Below are 18,793 nucleotides of genomic sequence, written 5' to 3'. Positions count from 1 at the left end.
AGTTCCAGCTCCTAACAATATAGGGCATTTGATTATCCCAATGTCATGAAGATAGCCCCGTTTTCTTTCTTTTTCTTTAGACATTTATTTATTCATGATAGAGAGAAACGGGCAGAGACATAGGCAGAGGGAAAAGGAGGCTCCATGTAGGGAGCCTGACACAGTATTTGATCCCGGGTCTCCAGGATCACATCCTGGGCCAAAGGCAAGTGCTAAACCACTGAGCCACCCGGGGAACCCCAATGTCCCCCTGTTTTCTTTCAGAAGGTCTATCGTTGTAGTTTTGATGTTTATGTCTATGATCCATGTAAAATACATTTTTATGTTTCGTGACAGGTAAGGGTAGAGATTTACTTGATTAGTGCCAAATTGTGCAGACTCACAGAAACGCCAGTAATCTGGCTGGAACGTCTAATGCTACAGATGATGACACTAAGGCCTGAAAGAGAACAGAATGTGCCTATAGTCCTACAGCAAATCTTGGGATAGAGCAGAAAGAACCCAAATAATTCAGCTATAAGTCCAGTGTTCTTTATTTCATGAACACAGACCTTTAGAATGAAGTACAATATCCAGAAACAGACAAGTATGCAGGCAGATTTATTAAATGACAAAGGCGGTAGCTCAAATCACTGAGACAAAGATGGACTGCTTTTTAATGGTGTTGTGACAGCTAGGTAGCTATTTAGGAAAAACTTAAATTAGATTGATATCACAAACCATATACATGAATAAATTCCAGATGGATTACCAAAATCAAAGTTTAAAGCTCTAAATCATATAAGTACCAAAAGGAAATACAAGGTGATTCCACCTTTACCTTTGGTGTAAGACATTCTATGGCTCATCGAGGGACAAAAAAAGAAAAGGCCAATATACTTGCCCATTTATTTAAAAAAAAAAAACCAACAACATAACTCCTGCAAAAATGATACCAGAGCAAATTCAAATTGTAACTAAGAAACTGGGGGGAAAATTTAGCATGATTATGTCACAGAGATCAAGTCATACTGAAAAATGGGCAAAAAAAATTAACGAAAATGTAAAAGTTTCCTTTTAACATAAAACATATTCAATCTCGCAAACACTAACAAAATTCAAAATAAAACTACTCTGAGTTGGGGGCACCTGGATGCCTCAGTGGTTGAGCGTCTGCCCTTGGCTCAGGGCGTGATCCTGGGGTCCTGGGATCGAGTCCCACATCGGGCTTCCCACAGGGGGTCTGCTTCTCCCTCTGCCTATGTCTCTGCCCCTCTCTCTCTCTCCGTGTGTCTCTCATGAATACATAAATAAAATCTAAAGAAATAAATAAATAGACTACTCTGAGGGGAAATCCATAAGAAGAATGAAGACCAACGTGAGAGCTGGGGAATGGGAGTGAGTTAGGGAAAGGACCACAGAGAGAGCGTAGAGCAGAGGGGGATAACGTTGGAGCAAGGGGCAGGCAAAAACAATTAAGGACCAGAGAAGGGAAGAAGAGCAACGTAATTCAAAAAGAGGGTGAGGCCAAAGGCCATTGAGCAGGCTCGGAGTCTGGGGCATGGGTTTATAGAGGCAGAAAGAAGAAAGGGGAACAGAAAATTGGAGGAGGGGCACACTCCTCTCCACTGTGAACACACTCAGACACCTGCTCACGGAGGGAAACACGGCTGGGGGTAGAGGACATGCAACAGGAATGGGGAAGTAAAGTGGGAAGGGATGGAGAACAGGAGAGGGAAGCAGCTGGATGAGAAAGGGCAGAAGTGCAGACCCAGGGACACCAGGCTGGGGAGGACATTGCATGAGAGAGGAAAGTGGCAAGAGCTAGAGGGCCAGGGATCAGCGAGGAGTTGTTCCAGGACTGGGGCGATGGGAGAGCTTGCAGGAGTCGTGAGAGTGGAGGGACAAGAGGACTGAGGAGAGGACTAGACTGGTGTAATGGTCCTGGGGGGGGGGCAGTGAGGAAGGTGGGTGGGGCTAGAAAGAGGGGTGTTTGTAGAGGACCTGATAAAAGAGAGGGTTTGGAGGACCAGAAGGGGCAGGACTAGGGAACCTGGGACAGGAAGAAGCTGGAGGACTGGAGTGGGGTGGGGTACAGGACTGGGGAAAGGGAGGGTGCTGGAGGGCTGGGAAGATGATGGATGCAGGAGGAGAAACTAGGCTGGGTGGTAGGACCAAGGAGGTGGAGGGGCCGAGGACTGGAACGGAGCTTCCATACAGTAGTAACAAAACCTTAGAATATGACATTAAATAGTACCATTATATTGGAACTAAAAACATAAAACACTTCGTAGTTGGATAATGAAATATGCTAGTTACCATTAAAAACTCCAATAGAAAGAATTTAAAGAATGCCTGAATAAATAAAAGGAGACTTACGCCAGATTCATGATTCAGAAGTTAACATTTCTGTATGTCCATTTGCCCCGAATTTGACTCTAGATTCAGCGTACTCCCAATCAGCATTCTCGGATGCCTTTTTAAAAACCTGATCAGCTGATTGTAATATTTTCACGGGATTTTCAAAGAGAACCTAAATTCCTCACACAAACTTGGAAACGATGAATGAACACGGAAGACTAATACTACCCGACTTTGTGACCTACAGAAAACTGTTGGACTCAAGACAGTGTGTTGTTGGTCTAAGGACAGAGGTATGACTCAATGGAACAAAACAAACTAAAAAATAGAGCCCTAAATTTGTTGTCAATTGATTTTTGAGAAATCTACCAAGGCAACCCAAGGGGAAAAGAATTTGCTTTTCACAAATGTTGCAGGAACAGCTGCATAGGTATATGGAAAAGTAAATCTCTACCCTTACCCGTCACCAAACATAAAAATGTATTTTACATGGATCATAGACATAAACATAAAAACTACAATGATAGACCTTCTCAAAGAAAACAGGGATATCTTCATGACATTGGGATAATCAATTATGTCTAATGACACAAAAGGCTCTAATCATAAAAGAAAAACTTCATAAAGTAGATTTCAAAATTAGAAGACGCCTGTTCACCAAATGAGGCCATTAAGAATGGGCAAGCCACAGACTGGGACCGATTATCCGTAGAATATATATCTGACACAGAATCAATATTCAGGATATATAAATGACTACAAATAATCAAAAACAAAGCAGATATTAAAATAAACAAAATAGTTGGACATTTCACCAAAAAAGACTGGAATGACCAGTAATCATGTGAAAAGTTGCTTACTCATCAGACAAATGTCAATTAAACCACAACATTATGTTACTACAAGCCCAATAAAATAGGCAAGATTTAAAACATTGACAGTAGTGATTGTTGGCTGGGATTTGGAGCATCTGGAGTTCTCATACAGTGCCAGTAGGATAAAGTGCAACAGTTGTTTTCGGAAGATTTGGGGGAATCTTAATTTTAGACAAACACCTACTCTGTGACACAGCCATGCTACTCCTAGGTATTGGCCTAAGAGATATATCCACATTTCTCCACAAAAAGGTTTGTACAAGCATGCTGATAGAAGTTGTATGTATACCTAAATTTAAAATCTAGTTTAGGGGCCACCTGGGTGGCTCAGCGGTTAAGTGTCTGCCTTCGGCTCAGGACATGATCCTGGAGTCCTGGGATCAAGTCCCACGCTGGGCTCCCTGCATGGGGCCTGCTTCTCCCTCTGCCTGGGTCTCTGCCTCTCTCTCTCTCTCTCTCTCTCTCTCTCTCTCTCTGTCTCTCATGAATAAATAAATAAAATCTTCAAAAAATAAAATAAAATCTGGTTTGAAAATAATGAGTAAAAAGAAATCCATCTTCAGATAAACAAAAGCTGAGTTTATCACATGAATGACTATACTAATGAAACTTCTAAAAGATCTGCTTCAGGAAGAGGGAAATGATTCCAGGGCAAGGAGGTATGTTGAACAAAGAATTTGTAAACACATGGTTAAATCGAAGTAAAAACTGTTTCCCTAAATATTAATCCTTTTTTAAAAAAATTTTTATTTATTATTTATGATAGTCACATAGAGAGAGAGAGAGAGACACAGGCAGAGGGAGAAGCAGGCTCCATGCACCGGGAGCCCGACGTGGGATTCGATCCCAGTCTCCAGGATCACGCCCTGGGCCAAAGGCAGGCGCCAAACCGCGCGCCACCCAGAGATCCCTTAATCCTTTTTTTTAAGTGAGCTCTATGCGGAGTGTGGGGCTTGAACTCGACCCCGAGATCAAGAATTCCATGCTCTACTGACTGAGCCAGCCAGTCTAGTACTTTTAATCTAGGGGGCTAACAGAATAGGGCAGGGCTAAAATGTGGGACCACCGAAGTATGTAAGTTGGGAGGGAATGCCCTTGTAGTGTAAAAACGTCCTAAGGCCCTTGTGTTATTTGGGGAGGGAGGTTAAGATATTAACTTTAGGGTTTTTTTAATTTTTTTTTTATTGGAGTTCAATTTGCCAACATATTTAACTTTAGTTTTTGATGATTTTGCAGGGTACCATTTCCAGGAGAACTATTAAAACAAGAGAGGTAGAGTGTGTCACCTCCAAAACAGTGAATTGAAGAATCTTAAAAGCATTGAATGTTCAAACAACTGTTTTTTACTTGGAAGATGTGGATGAGTTCAGGCTGTAGAGAGATCATCACCTTTGTTCATCTCTGAATTGGAACCTTTTTGCTTCGGTACTTTTACATGGATTGTGACTGCACAAAAGAAAGAGAGGTATGTAAATATTTTATCATTTCTACATATTTTTCTTTGTGATTATAAAATAGATCACAAATACTTTTACATAAAAGTCTGGTCAGTCTTATGATCTAATACCCAAAGCTTTGTCAGGCCTCTTAAAACAAGCATTCAGGAACCCGGGGACCCGATACACCACCTAAAGACTGAAGGAAGAAACCTCATAAAGATTTCTAGAAAACAACACTCTGAAGCAATGACACGGTCCCCCCTATGCTTCACCTACACTCTTCCACGTTTCCATTGCCTACATCCACTTCTCTACCCATGCCGTTTCCTCTGCCGATGATGCAAAACTTCTATTATCTGTACATCTACTAGTTGAAATCCTCCCTAGTATGTGATATTCATTACCCTGGAACCTTCCATCCCGGGTCAATCATGCTCTCCTTTGATCTCTAATGGGGTTTTTTGTGCTTTCCTATCTATTTATATGTTTATCTGGCTACCTCTTTCTAAATCTTAGGATTCAACTTAGGTATCACTTTTCTGGGAAGTTGTTCCTGCGATCTGCAGGCTGTTATCCATCTCTCCAGCACTGATGAGTTAGGTTCGTTGCATGAATCACTAAAACTGAGTAGGTATCAGAACCCAGTTGACGTTTAACGATACAAGTGTGGAGAGCACCAGGTCTGCACAGTTCTGTGTCTTTTCATAATGCTGAAAACGTCAGAATTAGTTTTTCTCCTATAAGAGACCACCAGTACACAAAAGATATATATATTGTAAGACTGCTCTAACACCAGTCCTGCCTCCAGTGATTGTACATCTCTGCCAAGGGGCTAGGCAACAGCAGTTCAAACATACGTTATATCTTTTGGATGGAGCAGGACTGCTGATCCTTAAAACTGGTTGCGAACGAATCCGGGGTTGAGATCCTATCAGGAAAGAAGCTCCCGTTGGAGTCTGAACATGTGAATTCAAAACGAAAAGAAATCAAAAAGTGAAAACTTAATCACTATTTAATCGTTCTAATACAATAGTACCAAGAGGACACGTAGCCCTCTGTAATAGATATCACATTTAATGAACGTCAACTAAAAGGAATGCTAAATGCTAGAGAGAGAAATAGATGTGTGAAGGAGCTGCTGGTGACAAAGTATGAAGGAAAAGACCTAAGGAGAGTTCTTGAAAAGGAGTGATGAAGTCACTGCCAATAAGGCCTACAAGGGACTCTTTATGACAAAAAGAACTACATCTCAAGGCCAACAATCCTCGTGGGAAAGAGAAAGGAAGTGTGTAGGTAGACATGGAACATGTTAAATGTACAATGTGGATATTTATCTTTGATTAAATATTTTAGTTCATGAATATGATTTCATATGATGATTTAAAGGTTAAATGTGAAGGATGCATAGAAATTTTCCTGGTGAAAGGAATGGCAGGGCAGGCACACCATCAATTCTTGCTTTACCATCTCTCTGGTTTGTATTATCTTTCCAGTGACCTGATAAGCTCAGGGTTTTTTCCAGCTTTATTGAGGTATAAATTGACAAATAAAGCTGTATGCATTTAAAGTGTAGAACAGGGATCCCTGGGTGGCTCTGCAGTTTAGCGCCTGCCTTCGGCCCAGGGCGTGATCCTGGAGTCCTGGGATTGAGTCCCACATCGGGCTCCCTGCATGGAGCCTGCTTCTCCCTCTGCCTGTGTCTCTGCCCCCCTCTCTGTGTCTCTCATGAATAAATAAATAAAATCTTTAAAAAATAAAAATAAGTAAAATCTTTAATAAAAAAATAAAGTGCACAACATTATGATTTGGCATTTATATACAGATGTTAAAATAGGTTCAAAAGATGAAAGGACATTTCATGAAAGATAAATATAAGGAGGTTGCACAGCTTATTAAGAGAAGACTCTTACCATTTCCTTCCCTGTTTAAATCTCTGAAATGGATTGTCACTGAGTGTAGACAGTGTGAAACTCCTTGGCGTGACTTTCCAAGCCTACTGGTTTTCTATCTGTGTCTATTGCACTTTTTCCTCACAAGATGAGGCACTACGGGCTACAGTTACAGACAACTGGGTAAATCAGAAACTGTTGAAAAGACTCATATCTAAAGACTAATAATTAATGCGTTGACCTGCTCAGAGGTTTCTGGTGATATGCTGCAGGATTGTGTCCTGGGTCATCCAGATTATCTTTATCTAAGTCATCAATGAAAATGTTGAACACATGCGCCTTGAGCATGTGAATAGCATTATATTCAAAGGGATAAAAAGTATATTAAATAGACTTAGAAACATTAATGTTCTTGCCAGGCTAGAGATAGGCTCCCAAATGAATAGATGAAGTCGATCAGAGAAAATTGGTAAGTTTTGCTCCTGGAGAAGTGAAAAAAGACTGATAGAATTTTGGTTGATAATAAGGTTAAGTCTTATTTTTTTTAAAAAAATGTGGTTTATGTATACAATGGAATATTCCTCAGCCATTAGAAACGACAAATACCCACCATTTGCTTCAACGTGGATGGAACTGGAGGGTATTATGCTGAGTGAAGTAAGTCAATCGGAGAAGGACAAACAGTGTATGTTCTCATTCATTTGGGGAATATGAACAATAGTGAAGGGGAATATAAGGGAAGGAAGAAGAAATGTGTGGGAGATATCAGAAAGGGAGACAGAACATAAAGACTCCTAACTCTGGGAAATGAACTAGGGGTGGTGGAAGGGGAGGAGGGCGGGGGGTGGGGGTGAATGGGTGACGGGCACGGAGGGGGACACTTGACGGGATGAGCACTGGGTGTTATTCTGTATGTTGGTAAATTGAACACCAATAAAAATTAATTTATTTTAAAAAAAAGATTTTATTTATTCATTTGACACAGAGAGAGTGCACAAGCAGGGGGAGGAGCAGGGGGAGAGGGAGACGGAGACTCCCCGCTGAGTGGAGAGCCTGATGTGGGGCTTGATCCCAGGACCCTGGCATCACGACCTGAGCCAGAACCAAGAGTCAGACAGCCAACTGACTAAACCACCCGGGAGCCCCTCTTGCCCTTCTCATTGTCTTAACCCTATGCCAGCAATTTAGAAGCAGCTCCCAGCTCTATCTTCAGGGTACAAGGCTGTCACTTCTGCAGGACTAAACAAAGGGCTTGATAAGACTTACTGCCTTACAGGGGCACCTGGGTGGCTCGGTCACTGAAGCATCTGCCTTCAGCTCGGGTCGTGGTCTCAGGGTCCTGGGATCAAGCCCCATATTGGGCCCCTTGCTCAGTGGGGAGTCTGCTTCTCCCTCTCCCTCTGCCCCTCCCCACCGCTGGTGTGCACTCTCTCGCGCGCTCTCTCTCTCTCTCTCTCAATAAATAATTAAAAAAAAAAGACTTCCTGCCTTACAGACAGTGCTGCCTAGAAATCATCAAAATCGCTCTTGCCCAAGGATTGAGATCTTGGTCCACTTCCACGATGCTATCAGATACAGTAACCTGGAATTATCTCATACAGGGACTAGATGGAGCAACTAATCCTTTTAGGGAATCTAGGTGTGTATTCCCCTGGGTCTGCAGCTTCTCATTCATGCTACTCATACAAAGGAACGACTTTTTATCTGGTTCCTGTAAAACTCCCTAGGAAATGTCCACTTTCATTTGGAAAGAATGTGTGATATAACCTGGCTTTGTTTGTTGTCCTTCAGTTTTTACTCTGCAATTCACACATTTTGCTTCAGTCCCTGTTATATACTAACAATAGGTGTCATCTGCCTACTGATTCCTAAACTGGCATTAGCCTTTGGGACTTGTACCCTGACTGTCTATCCTTTCCTGTAGGATATCTCAGCTCTACCCCCTTCCCTGATATTCCCATTAAGTCTACTTTCTCCAGGCTTGGGGCCATACTTAGTTCAGCATATAGACACACCTAGAATCATATAATATTCTTCTAAATCTCTTTGGGGGATTAACTGGCAAATATAGTTAATTATTATAGAAGTTGCACAGCGAAGTGCAAATGAAGACTGGAAAGAGCTGTGAGGTCAGCAAAGGAAAGCATCAACAAAACAAAAAGACAACTAAATGAATAGGAGAAATATTTGCAAATTACATATCTGATAAGGTGTTAATATCCACACCATACAAAGAACTTATAAAACTCAACACCGAAAAACCCCTCAAACAATCCAATTAAAAAACGAGAAGACTCGAATAGACATTTCTCCAAAGAAGCCATCCAGATGGCCGACAGACACATGAAAAGATGCTCAGCATCGGTTATTACCAGGGAATACAGATCAAAACTACAATGAGATATCACCTGATGCCTGTCAGAATGGCTGAAATAAAAAAACACAAGAAACAATGTGTTGGCGAGGATGTGGAGAAAGGGGGACCCTCTTGCACTGTTGATGGGAACGCAGGCTGGTGCAGCCACTCTGGAGAACAGCGTGGAGGGTCCTCAAGAAGTTCACCATAGAGCTCCCCTACGACCCAGCCATTGCACTACTGAGGATTTACGCCAAGAAAATGAAAATACTAATTCTAACAGACATGCACCCCAGTGTTCACTGCAGCATTATTGACAATAGCCAAGACATGGAAGCAATCCAAGCGTCCACTGACAGACCAGTGGATGAGGAAGACAGCCATCACTCAGCCATGAAAAGGGATGTGACTGTGCCATTTGCCACAACACGAACCGACCCAGAGGATATTATGCTAACAGAAATAAATCAGACAGAGAAAAACAAATACCATATACTTCCACTCCTGTGTGGAATCTAAAACAACAAAACAAATAAACAAAAAGCAGAATCAGACCTGCAAATGCAGAGAACAAATTGACTGTTGCCCAAAAAGAGGGGAGTGGAGAGAGGGGCAGAATGAGTTATAGAATGAGTAAGTTCTGAAAGGAATAAGTCATGAGAACAAAAGGGCTTGATAAGACTTATTGCCTTACAGGGGGGCCTGGGTGGCTCAGTCATATAGACTAGTCCAATCACTATGTCGTACACCTGAAACTAATGTAACACTGCCTGTCAACTACACTCAAATAGAAAAAAAATTAAACCCTAAAACTGAAAAGAAAAGAAAAGAAAAGAAAAGAAAAGAAAAGAAAAGAAAAAAAGAAAAGAGGTACCAGGAAGGGAGGAAAACCAAGAAAGTATGGCATTGCGGAAGGCCATACAGAAATTCATCACAACCATGGTCTCTGGAGAGGTGGAGGGTGACTAGCACTAAGGGTGTGCCAAGATTATTTTGGTCTTATTTGTAAGATTTCATTAAAAACAATCTGAAAAATTATGACAAAATATTGACAGTAATCGTGGGTGTTGAAGCATGGATGGCTATTATTTTCTGTACTTTCCTGTATTTTTAACCTTTTTAAATTTCAAATTGACAGCACTGGGCAGCCCGGGTGGCTCAGAGGTTTAGCGGCGCCTTTGGTCCAAGGTGTGATCCTGGAGACCCGGAATTGGGTCCCGCGTCAGGCTCCCCTCATGGAGCCTGCTTCTCCCTCTGCCTGGGTCTCTCATGAACAAATAAATAAAATCTTAAAAAAAAATTAACAGCATCAACAAAAACATGCATGAATTGGCGGTGAGGCTGTGTAGACTGAATGACTTCACAGTTTCCGTGAACTGGATTACATCACACGAAATTTATGTAATGCACTGAAGCTATAAAAAGGAGAACTGCTGATTGCAAACAGTTTTTAACTAAGTAAAGAATAATTTTAAATCATGAAAACATTGTCAAGTAGGCCGAACAGAAATAACAGACTAAAATGGGTTAGAAAAAGGTTGGATAAAAAGCCTGAAATCAGAAAAATTGCAGATATTCTACTTGTATTAACAATTTCCCATTGCAAGTCTTGAACAATAAGAACAAGTTCAGCTTGTTAAGCTTCACTCCCCCCCTCCACTTAATAAAGAGGGGAAATGATCCCAAATAGCAAAATGGCAAACAAAACAAAATAAAAAGAAATAACAACAAAATTCCTGCAGAAAAGGGAGGAAAACCAGCAGCAAACCAGACCTATAAACTTAAGAGCTAAAACTCTAAGAATCTTAGAAGAAAACATAGGGGGTAACTTTTATCCCACTGGATATGGTAATGAATTCTTCAGTATGACACCAAAAGTCCAGGCAACAAAAGAAAAAAATAGCTAAACTGGACTCCATGAAAACTCTAGAAATTTTGTGCATTTAAGGATATTATCATTAAAAAAAGGATACTATCAAGGAAGGAAACACTACCCACAGAATGGGAGAAAATACTTGCTAATAGTATATCTGAGAGGGGATGAAAATCCAAAATGTGTAAGAACACCCATAACTTAACAACATACAAATAACCAAATTCAAAAATGGACAAAGGTCTTGAATAGACACTTCTCCAAAGAAAATACACAAAAGGCAAAAAAGCACGTGAAAAGATGCTCAACATCACTAATCAGCAGGGAAATGAAAATGAAAACACAATGAGATGCTACTTCACACCCATTAGCGGTGGCTATCATAATGTGTTTTTTTTAATCCAGGAAACAAGTGTTGGTGAGTTTTTTGGGAAGCTGGAACCCTTGTGCATTGCTGGTAGAAACAGAGAGTGCTTTAGCCACCAGGGTAAATGGTTTGACAATTCCTCAAAAAATTTACCATAAAATAACCACGTGATTGAGCAATTTGACGTCCAGGTATATATCAGAAGAATTGAAAGCAGAAACTCGGACAGGCATTTGTACGGCAACGTTCATAGCAGGAAAGATGGACACAGCCCAAATGTCCATCAATGGATGAATGAATCCACAAAATGCGGCGAATACATACAATGGAAAATTATTTAGCCTTAAGAAAGAATGACATTGTGAGACACGCTATGACATGGATGACTTTTGAGGACATTACGCCAAGTGAAATAAGCCAGACACAACAGGATAAAGGGTGTGTGAGTGCCCTTGAAACGAGGTACCTAGAATAGTCCTATCGATAGAGCTGGAAAATAGAAAAGTGGTTACTAGAGTGATTTTTTTTAATGGATATAGGTTCTGTTGGACATGATAAAAAACATTCTGGAGCTACATAGTGGTGATGGTGACGCAATATTTTGAATGTATTTAATGTCACTGAATTGTACACTTAAAATGGTTAGGTTGGCACATTTAATATGCATCTTACTACAACCAAAAATCTCTTAAAATCATGTCAAAATGCCATGCAAAATAGCATGTTAAGTCAGCAGGGAGTATGATCCAAATTAAAGTTTTCTGAAGTTCTTTTTTTAAATGTTTTTTAAAGAATTATTTATTTATTCATTCATGAGAAACACACACACACACAGAGAGGCAGAGACACAGGCAGAGGGAGAAGCAGGCTCCACGCAGGGAGCCCGATGTGGGACTCGATCCCGGGTCCAGGATCACACCCTGGGCTGCAGACGGCGCTAAACCGCTGCGCCACCGGGGCTGCCCTTTTCTCAAGTTCTTATGTCGTTTCAGAAGAAATTACTCATTAGCTTTCAACTTTTCACAGTTTCACTCTGCACGCTCTAGTGTCTGGCATAATAGCAAAATAATAGCAAAAGAGCATATAGCTTCAAAAGCCAACAGGGGAAAGAAAGAAAGGGGAAAAAAAAAAGAATGTCACCACTGCAGAAGAAGGCCAAAAGTGAGAGGGGAACTTCGAAAGCTCAGAGAAAGTCGGAAGGTTCCCTAACGTTTCTCCCTCTGCTCTCTCCTCTCACACCCCAGCTCCCAGGCAATCCCCAAGCAGGGCCTGCAGCCCAAGAGCCAAATACCCCAGGGAGACAAACTGTCCTCTCCATTAGGGGGAGCTGTGGCTCCGTGAGGGGAGAAACAATTTACTTCTTTCTTTATCTTTAAATCCTCTGCCGTGCCATCACGTGGAACCCTGCCTTGTCTCCATCACAGAAGGGAGTGGGGTTTGGGGCCACAGGAAAACACTGGAGAGAGAGCAGAGATAGAAAAGCACAGGGAAAAATGGTCCCCCCTCCACCCGTGCAGGGGTAGACTGGATTCAACGACTGCACACAGTGCCCGGTGCTCATCAGGGTATATGCCCTCCTTCATCCCCATTGCCTCTTCCCCCCCCTCCACCCCCTCCCCCTAGCAACCACCAGCTTGTTCTCTAGAGTTGAGTCTGTTTCTTGGTCTGCGTCTCTCGCTCTTTTCTCCCTTTTGTCCGTTTGTTTTGTTTCTTAAATTCCACATATGAGTGAGATCATATGGTACTTGGCTTTCTCTGAAGGACTTACTTCACTTAGCATGATACCCCCTAGGTCCATCCATGTCATTGCAAATGGCAAGGGTTCATTCTTTTTGATGGCTGAGTCAGTCCTACTTCAGTGTGTGTGTGTGCGTGTTGTGTATGTATGTCCATGTACACACCACATCCTTTCTTTCCTCAGATCTTGGAGTAGTGCTCAGTGTAGGGCTGGAATAAGGGTAGGGTTGGGGTTAAGGCTGTGGTGAGGGTATGGGCATATTGTCCTGCAGTTCAGAGGCCCCTCCGGAGGGCTAAGTTTACAACAAGTGCAATGCTCAGATTGATGGGTTAGTGGTTAGTAGTTAGCAGTTAGGGGTTAGGGTTAGGGTTAGGGTTTGCTTTAGGATAACGTTTTCAATTAGAATACTCTCTGCCTCTATCTGTGTCATTACACACGGCAACATTTTCTTGTTCTTTGTGGCTGAGTAATATGCCACGGTATATATGCCGGGTATTTTCTTTCCTCAGATCTTGGAGTAGGGTTTGGTGTAGGGCTGGCGTAAGCGTAACTGTTAGGGCTACGGTGGGGATGAGGGTATGGGCCTATGTCGGGCACCTCAGAGACCCCTACAGAGAGATGAGTTTACGTAGAGGGTTACGGTGAGGGTAAGGGCTTAGGGTTACGGATTAGTGATTCACAGGGGTTAGAGTTAGGGTTTGGCTTATGGTTAGGTTTTTAATTAGAATACTCTCTAGCAGGGCACCTGAGTGGCTCAGATGTTGAATGTCTGCCTTCGGCTCAGGGCGTGATCCTGGGGGTCCCGGGATCGAGTCCCACGTCGGGCTCCCTGCATGGAGCCTGCTTCTCCCTCTGCCTGCATCTCTGCTTCTCTCTGTGTGTCTCTCATGAGCAAATAAAATCTTTTTTTTTTTTTTAAAGAATACTATCTAGCTCATTGTGGATGAGAAGACTTCATTCTTTCTATGGCTGAATAATATTCCACTGTAAATATACACCACATCTTCACCCAATCATCTATCAATGGATACTTGGGCTGTTTCCATAATTTGGCTACTGCGAATGATGCTGCAGTAAACACAGAGGTGCATGTGTCCTTTGCATTAGTGTTTTCATATTCTTTGGGCAAATACCCAGTAGTGTAATTGCTGGGTCATAGGGGAGCTCCACTTTTAACTTCTTGAGGACCCTCCACACTGTTCTCCAGAGTGGCTGCACCAGCTTGTGTTCCCACCAACACTGCGATAGGGTTCCCCTTTCTCCACATCCTCACCAACATCTATTTCCTGTGTTGTGGATTTTTGCCATTCTGACAGGTGTGAGGGGATAGCTCATTGTGGTTTTGATTTGCATCTCCCTGGTGATACCTGATGATGAGCATCCTTTCAGGTGTCTGTTGGCCATCTAGATGTCTTCTTGGGAAAATGTCTATCGGTGTCTTCTGCCTATTTTTTAATTGGATAATTCGCCTTTTGGGTGCTCAGTTTGATACATTCTCAATAGATTTTTGGATACTAACCCTTTACTGGATATGTCATTTGCAAATATTTTCTCCCATTCGGATGGTTGCTTTTTGCTTTGTTGATTGTTTCCTTTGCTGAGAAGCAGCTTTTTATTTTAATGTAGCTCCAATAATTTACTTTTGCTTTTATTTCCCTTGCCTCAGGAGATGAATGTCAAAAGAAAGCAAGGGTAGTAACACTTCTATCATACAAAATACGCTTTAAAACAAAAACTGTAGGGGCACCTGGGGGGCTTAGTCAGTTAAGCTGCCGCCTTTGGCTCAGGTCATGATCTCAGGGTCCTGGGATCAAGTCCCACATCAGGCTTCCTGCTCAGCGGGGTGTCTGCTTCTCCCTATCCCTTTGCCCCTACCCCGTGCTTCTCTCTCTCTCTCAAACAAATTAATACAGTTTAAAAAAATAAAAAAATGAAACAAAGACTATAACAAGAGACAAAGAAGGACACTATACAATCATAAAGTGGATGATCCAACAAGAAGCTGTAAAATCATACACTTTTTTTTCCAATCATACACCTTTATGCATTCACCATAGGAGCACCCCAATACATAAAACAGTTAATAACAAACATAGAAAAAATAATAGATAGTAATACACATAATAGTAGGGAACCTTAACACCCCACTTACATCAATGGACAAATAACCCAAACAAAAAATCAACAAGGAAACAAACAGTGGCTTTGAATGACTCCCTGGACCAGATGGATTTACAGGTATATTCAGAACATCCTATCCTAAAATGGATACACATTCTTTCCAAGTGTGCATGGAATGTTCTCCAGAATAGATGACATATTAGGCCACAAAACAGGTCTCAACAAATTCAAAAAGATCAAAGTCATACCATGCGTCTTTTCTCACCACTCTGCTATGAAACTAGAAAGCAACTACAGGAAAACATCTGGAAAGTCCACAAATACATGGAGGTTAAATAACATGCTAGTAAACAATGAATGGGTCAAAGGAGAAGTCAAAAAAAAAAAAAGGAAACAAATGAAAATGAAAACACAACTGTAGATATGATCCTTTAAAAAAAAGATTTTATGTATCTATTCACGAGAGACACAGAGAGAGAGGCAGAGACACAGGCAGAGGGAGAAGCAGGCTCCCTGCAGGAAGCCTGATGCGGGACTCGATCCCAAGACCTCGGGATCACGCCCTGAGCCGAAGGCATATGCTCAACCACTGAGCCACCCGGGCGTCCCTGTATATCTGATCTTGAGGAACATACGGAAGAATGATCACAGGGGAGGGACCAGGCTGAGCATCGGGGGGCACAGATGCCAGACAGGCCGGCGTAGCAGCACAGAGGCCACAGAAACCGAGCTGACACTGGCTGGAACCGCAGGTCAGGGAAGGACAGAATGTGCAGCTGGAACCTAAGCAGGTCAAGCGCCTACGAAAACACAAACACCAACACTCTCCATAAAGTGTCATAAGGCCCAGAGTCAAAGTCAGAGGCAGAGTGTCCAGGACATAATCCAAAACTACTTGGCACACGAAGAAAACCGTGAAAACCTCAACTTACATGACTAAATACAATCAATGGACACCAATGATGAGATTGCACAGATGGTGAAATTATCTGACAAAGACTTTCAAGTGGCTATTATAAAATGCTTGAATGAGTAATCATGAACACTCCCGAAATACAAGTTAAAATAGAACGCATCAGCAAAGAAACAGAAGATACAGGAAAAGACAAATGGAAACTTCAGAACTGAAAAATGCAGTAACTGAAATAAAAATACCCAATCGAAGGACTCAGGAGCAGACAGACGAATAGAACCATTTATTCTGGAAAACAGATAAAAAAAAAAAAAGATTCAAAGGAAGTAAAAAGAGCCTCAGGGAGCAGTGACACAACAATCTATAGGGTTGAAAAAAGTATTTGAAGCAATAATGGCAGAAAACTTTGCAAGTTTGGCAAAACATAGAAAAATGCAAACTTAAGCTATACAAACCTGAACGGAGTAACTCCCCCCTGCAATCCATGCCTCATATTCAAACCTCTGCAAATGAAAGACAAAGAAAAATATCTTAAAAGCTGACACAGAAAAATCATGCAATACCTATAGGGGAACAGATGATTCAGAAACCATGAGGCCAGAATGAAGTGGCCCATCTTTCAAAGGCTGAAGGAAAAGAACTGTCCCTCCAGAATTCTGTATCCAGTAAAAATTGCTTTAGGACTAATGGTGAATTGAAATCATTCTCAGGGGATCCCTGGGTGGCGCAGTGGTTTGGCGCCTGCCTCTGGCCCGGGGCGCGATCCTGGAGACCCGGGATCGAATCCCACGTCGGGCTCCCGGTGCATGGAGCCTGCTTCTCCCTCTGCCTGTGTCTCTGCCTCTCTCTCTCTCTCTGTGTGTGTGACTAGCATAAAAAAAAATAATAATAATAAGGAAAAAATCATTCTCAAATGAAGGAAAAAATAAGACAATTCATAGCCAGAATTGCTAATGGGTAGAAGGGAAATGACACTGGAAATGACACCTTGAATCCTGCAAGAAAAAGTGTAAGATTGTCTGATCGGTCTTTTCAACGTAACATACGTATAGACAGTTATCACGCAAAAGGAGGAAGGCAAGCGAATCTATATGGTACTAACGCTTTTACACTCCAGTTGAAATGGTAAAATTTTTATTCTAAATGGACTGTGAAAAGTATGTATTTCGTACTTGCTAGAGCAAACCGTACAGGGAGATATTATCCAAATCACAACATATAAATTAAAATTAAATGCTATTCTAAAATATATTCAAAGAAACCAAAAGAAGGCAAGACAGGAGAAACAGAGGAACAACAATGACAACGAATAGAGGGAAGAAACAGAAAATAATAAGATGGTAGACCTAAACATAAACATAGGAGTACCTAACTGACATCGATGGAACATTCCACCCAACAACAGCAGCATACATGTGTTTTCAGGTGTTCTTGGAATATTCACCAAGATAGACCATACCCTGGATCATAAATCAAGACTTAACGAATTTAAAAGAATTTAAAACATACAAAATACTTTCTCCGACCATAAAGGAGTTAAATCAGAAATCAATAATAAAATCATAACAGTAAAATCTTCCAACACTTAGAAATCAAACAACATACCTCTAAATAATCTTTGAGTCAAAGAGAAACTAAAAACACATTGAACTGGACAAAAATGAAAATAAGACATCTAAAGCAGGGGCCCAGAGGGAGTTTTATACCATTGAACAATATATTAGAGAAGGATCAAGTCAGAGGCGCCTGGGTGGTTCAGTGGTTAAGCATCTATCTTTGGCTCAACTCATGATCCCAGGATCCTGGGATCAAGCCCCATGTCGGGGGTGGGGGTGGGGGTGGTGTCTCTGCTCAGCAAGGAGTCTGCTGCTTCTCCCTCTGCCCCTGCCCCTGCCTATGTGCTCTCTCTCTCTCTCTCTCTCTCTCTCTCTCTCTCTATCTCTCTGTCTCAAATGAATAAATAAAACCTTTGGGGGCAGCCCGGGTGGCTCAGCAGTTTAGCGCCGTCTTCAGCCCAGGGCCTGATCCTGGAGCTCCGGGATCGAGTCCCACGTCGGGCTCCCTGCATGGATCCTGCTTCTCCCTCTGCCTGTGCCTCTCCCTCTCTCTGTATATCTCATGAATAAATAAATAAAATCTTTAAAAAATAAATAAATAAAAAATCTTTGGGGGGAAAAAAAGAAATCGATATACTTAAAAACATAAAACCAATATAGAAAATTCAATAAAAGTAAAAGTTGGTTCTTTGATATGATCAATCGATGACTCCATAGCAAGATCAGCAAAAACAGAAGACACAAATCACCAATATCAAGAATGAAAGAATGGAAATGACCAGACTTTGTAGCCGCTGAAAGGAAAATAAGGGAAGACTATTAATAGGTCTTAGAATGTATATTTAATCCAAACTGTCAGGTTGTTTCTGCATGTCTTCCTAGTAATTCCAAACCCAACACTTCCTTGCTATGCTCTTCCTAGGTTCTTACTCATCTGTGTCCTGTCTGAAGCAGCACAGCCACATCTTTCCTCAATACGTTTTGAGATTACCTGTTCCTCTGTCCCAAATCCTCTCAAAATTCTCATTCCTAGAATGTACCTCAGCTGCATATCAGGAAAATAAAGTCACTGTGTACTCAACAGTTAATATGCAGTTTGTTATATCATTGGACCGACAAAGTTTTAAAGCAAAAAAAAATATAAACATAGCACAGGTCCACATCCTTAAGCCCTTGGAGCCAAATGTGTTTCGGGATTCAAAATGTTTTGTATTTTGGAAAAATAATTTAAAAATAACACAAAGAACATTTTAGTAAGACCCGGGGGGTTGGAACAGCACCCTGTTAATCAAGCACATTAATATCTCTGCAGCAAAACACAAATGC

The 18,793-nt window shown here is 41.6% G+C and overlaps 1 protein-coding gene across 1 annotated transcript in view; it reads right to left on the bottom strand.

Annotated features, from left to right (window-relative positions):
* Positions 1 to 4,587: 4,587 nt before the first annotated feature.
* LOC129518155 (phosphatidylinositol-binding clathrin assembly protein-like) overlaps positions 4,588 to 18,793 on the bottom strand; it is a 34,222-nt gene continuing 20,016 nt past the window's right edge. The window contains exons 14-16 of the mRNA XM_055338159.1: positions 16,367 to 16,414; positions 5,512 to 5,610; positions 4,588 to 4,661 (exon numbers count right to left, since the gene is read on the bottom strand). Coding sequence (XP_055194134.1) covers positions 4,647 to 4,661; positions 5,512 to 5,610; positions 16,367 to 16,414 — 162 coding nt within the window. The 3' untranslated portion in view covers positions 4,588 to 4,646. The remainder of the gene's footprint in view (positions 4,662 to 5,511; positions 5,611 to 16,366; positions 16,415 to 18,793) is intronic.

Source organism: Nyctereutes procyonoides, unplaced genomic scaffold (genome assembly GCF_905146905.1).
Source record: "Nyctereutes procyonoides isolate TBG_1078 unplaced genomic scaffold, NYPRO_anot_genome, whole genome shotgun sequence".
Classification (NCBI taxonomy): Eukaryota; Metazoa; Chordata; class Mammalia; order Carnivora; family Canidae; genus Nyctereutes; species Nyctereutes procyonoides.
This window is presented reverse-complemented; position numbering and strand designations above follow the sequence as displayed.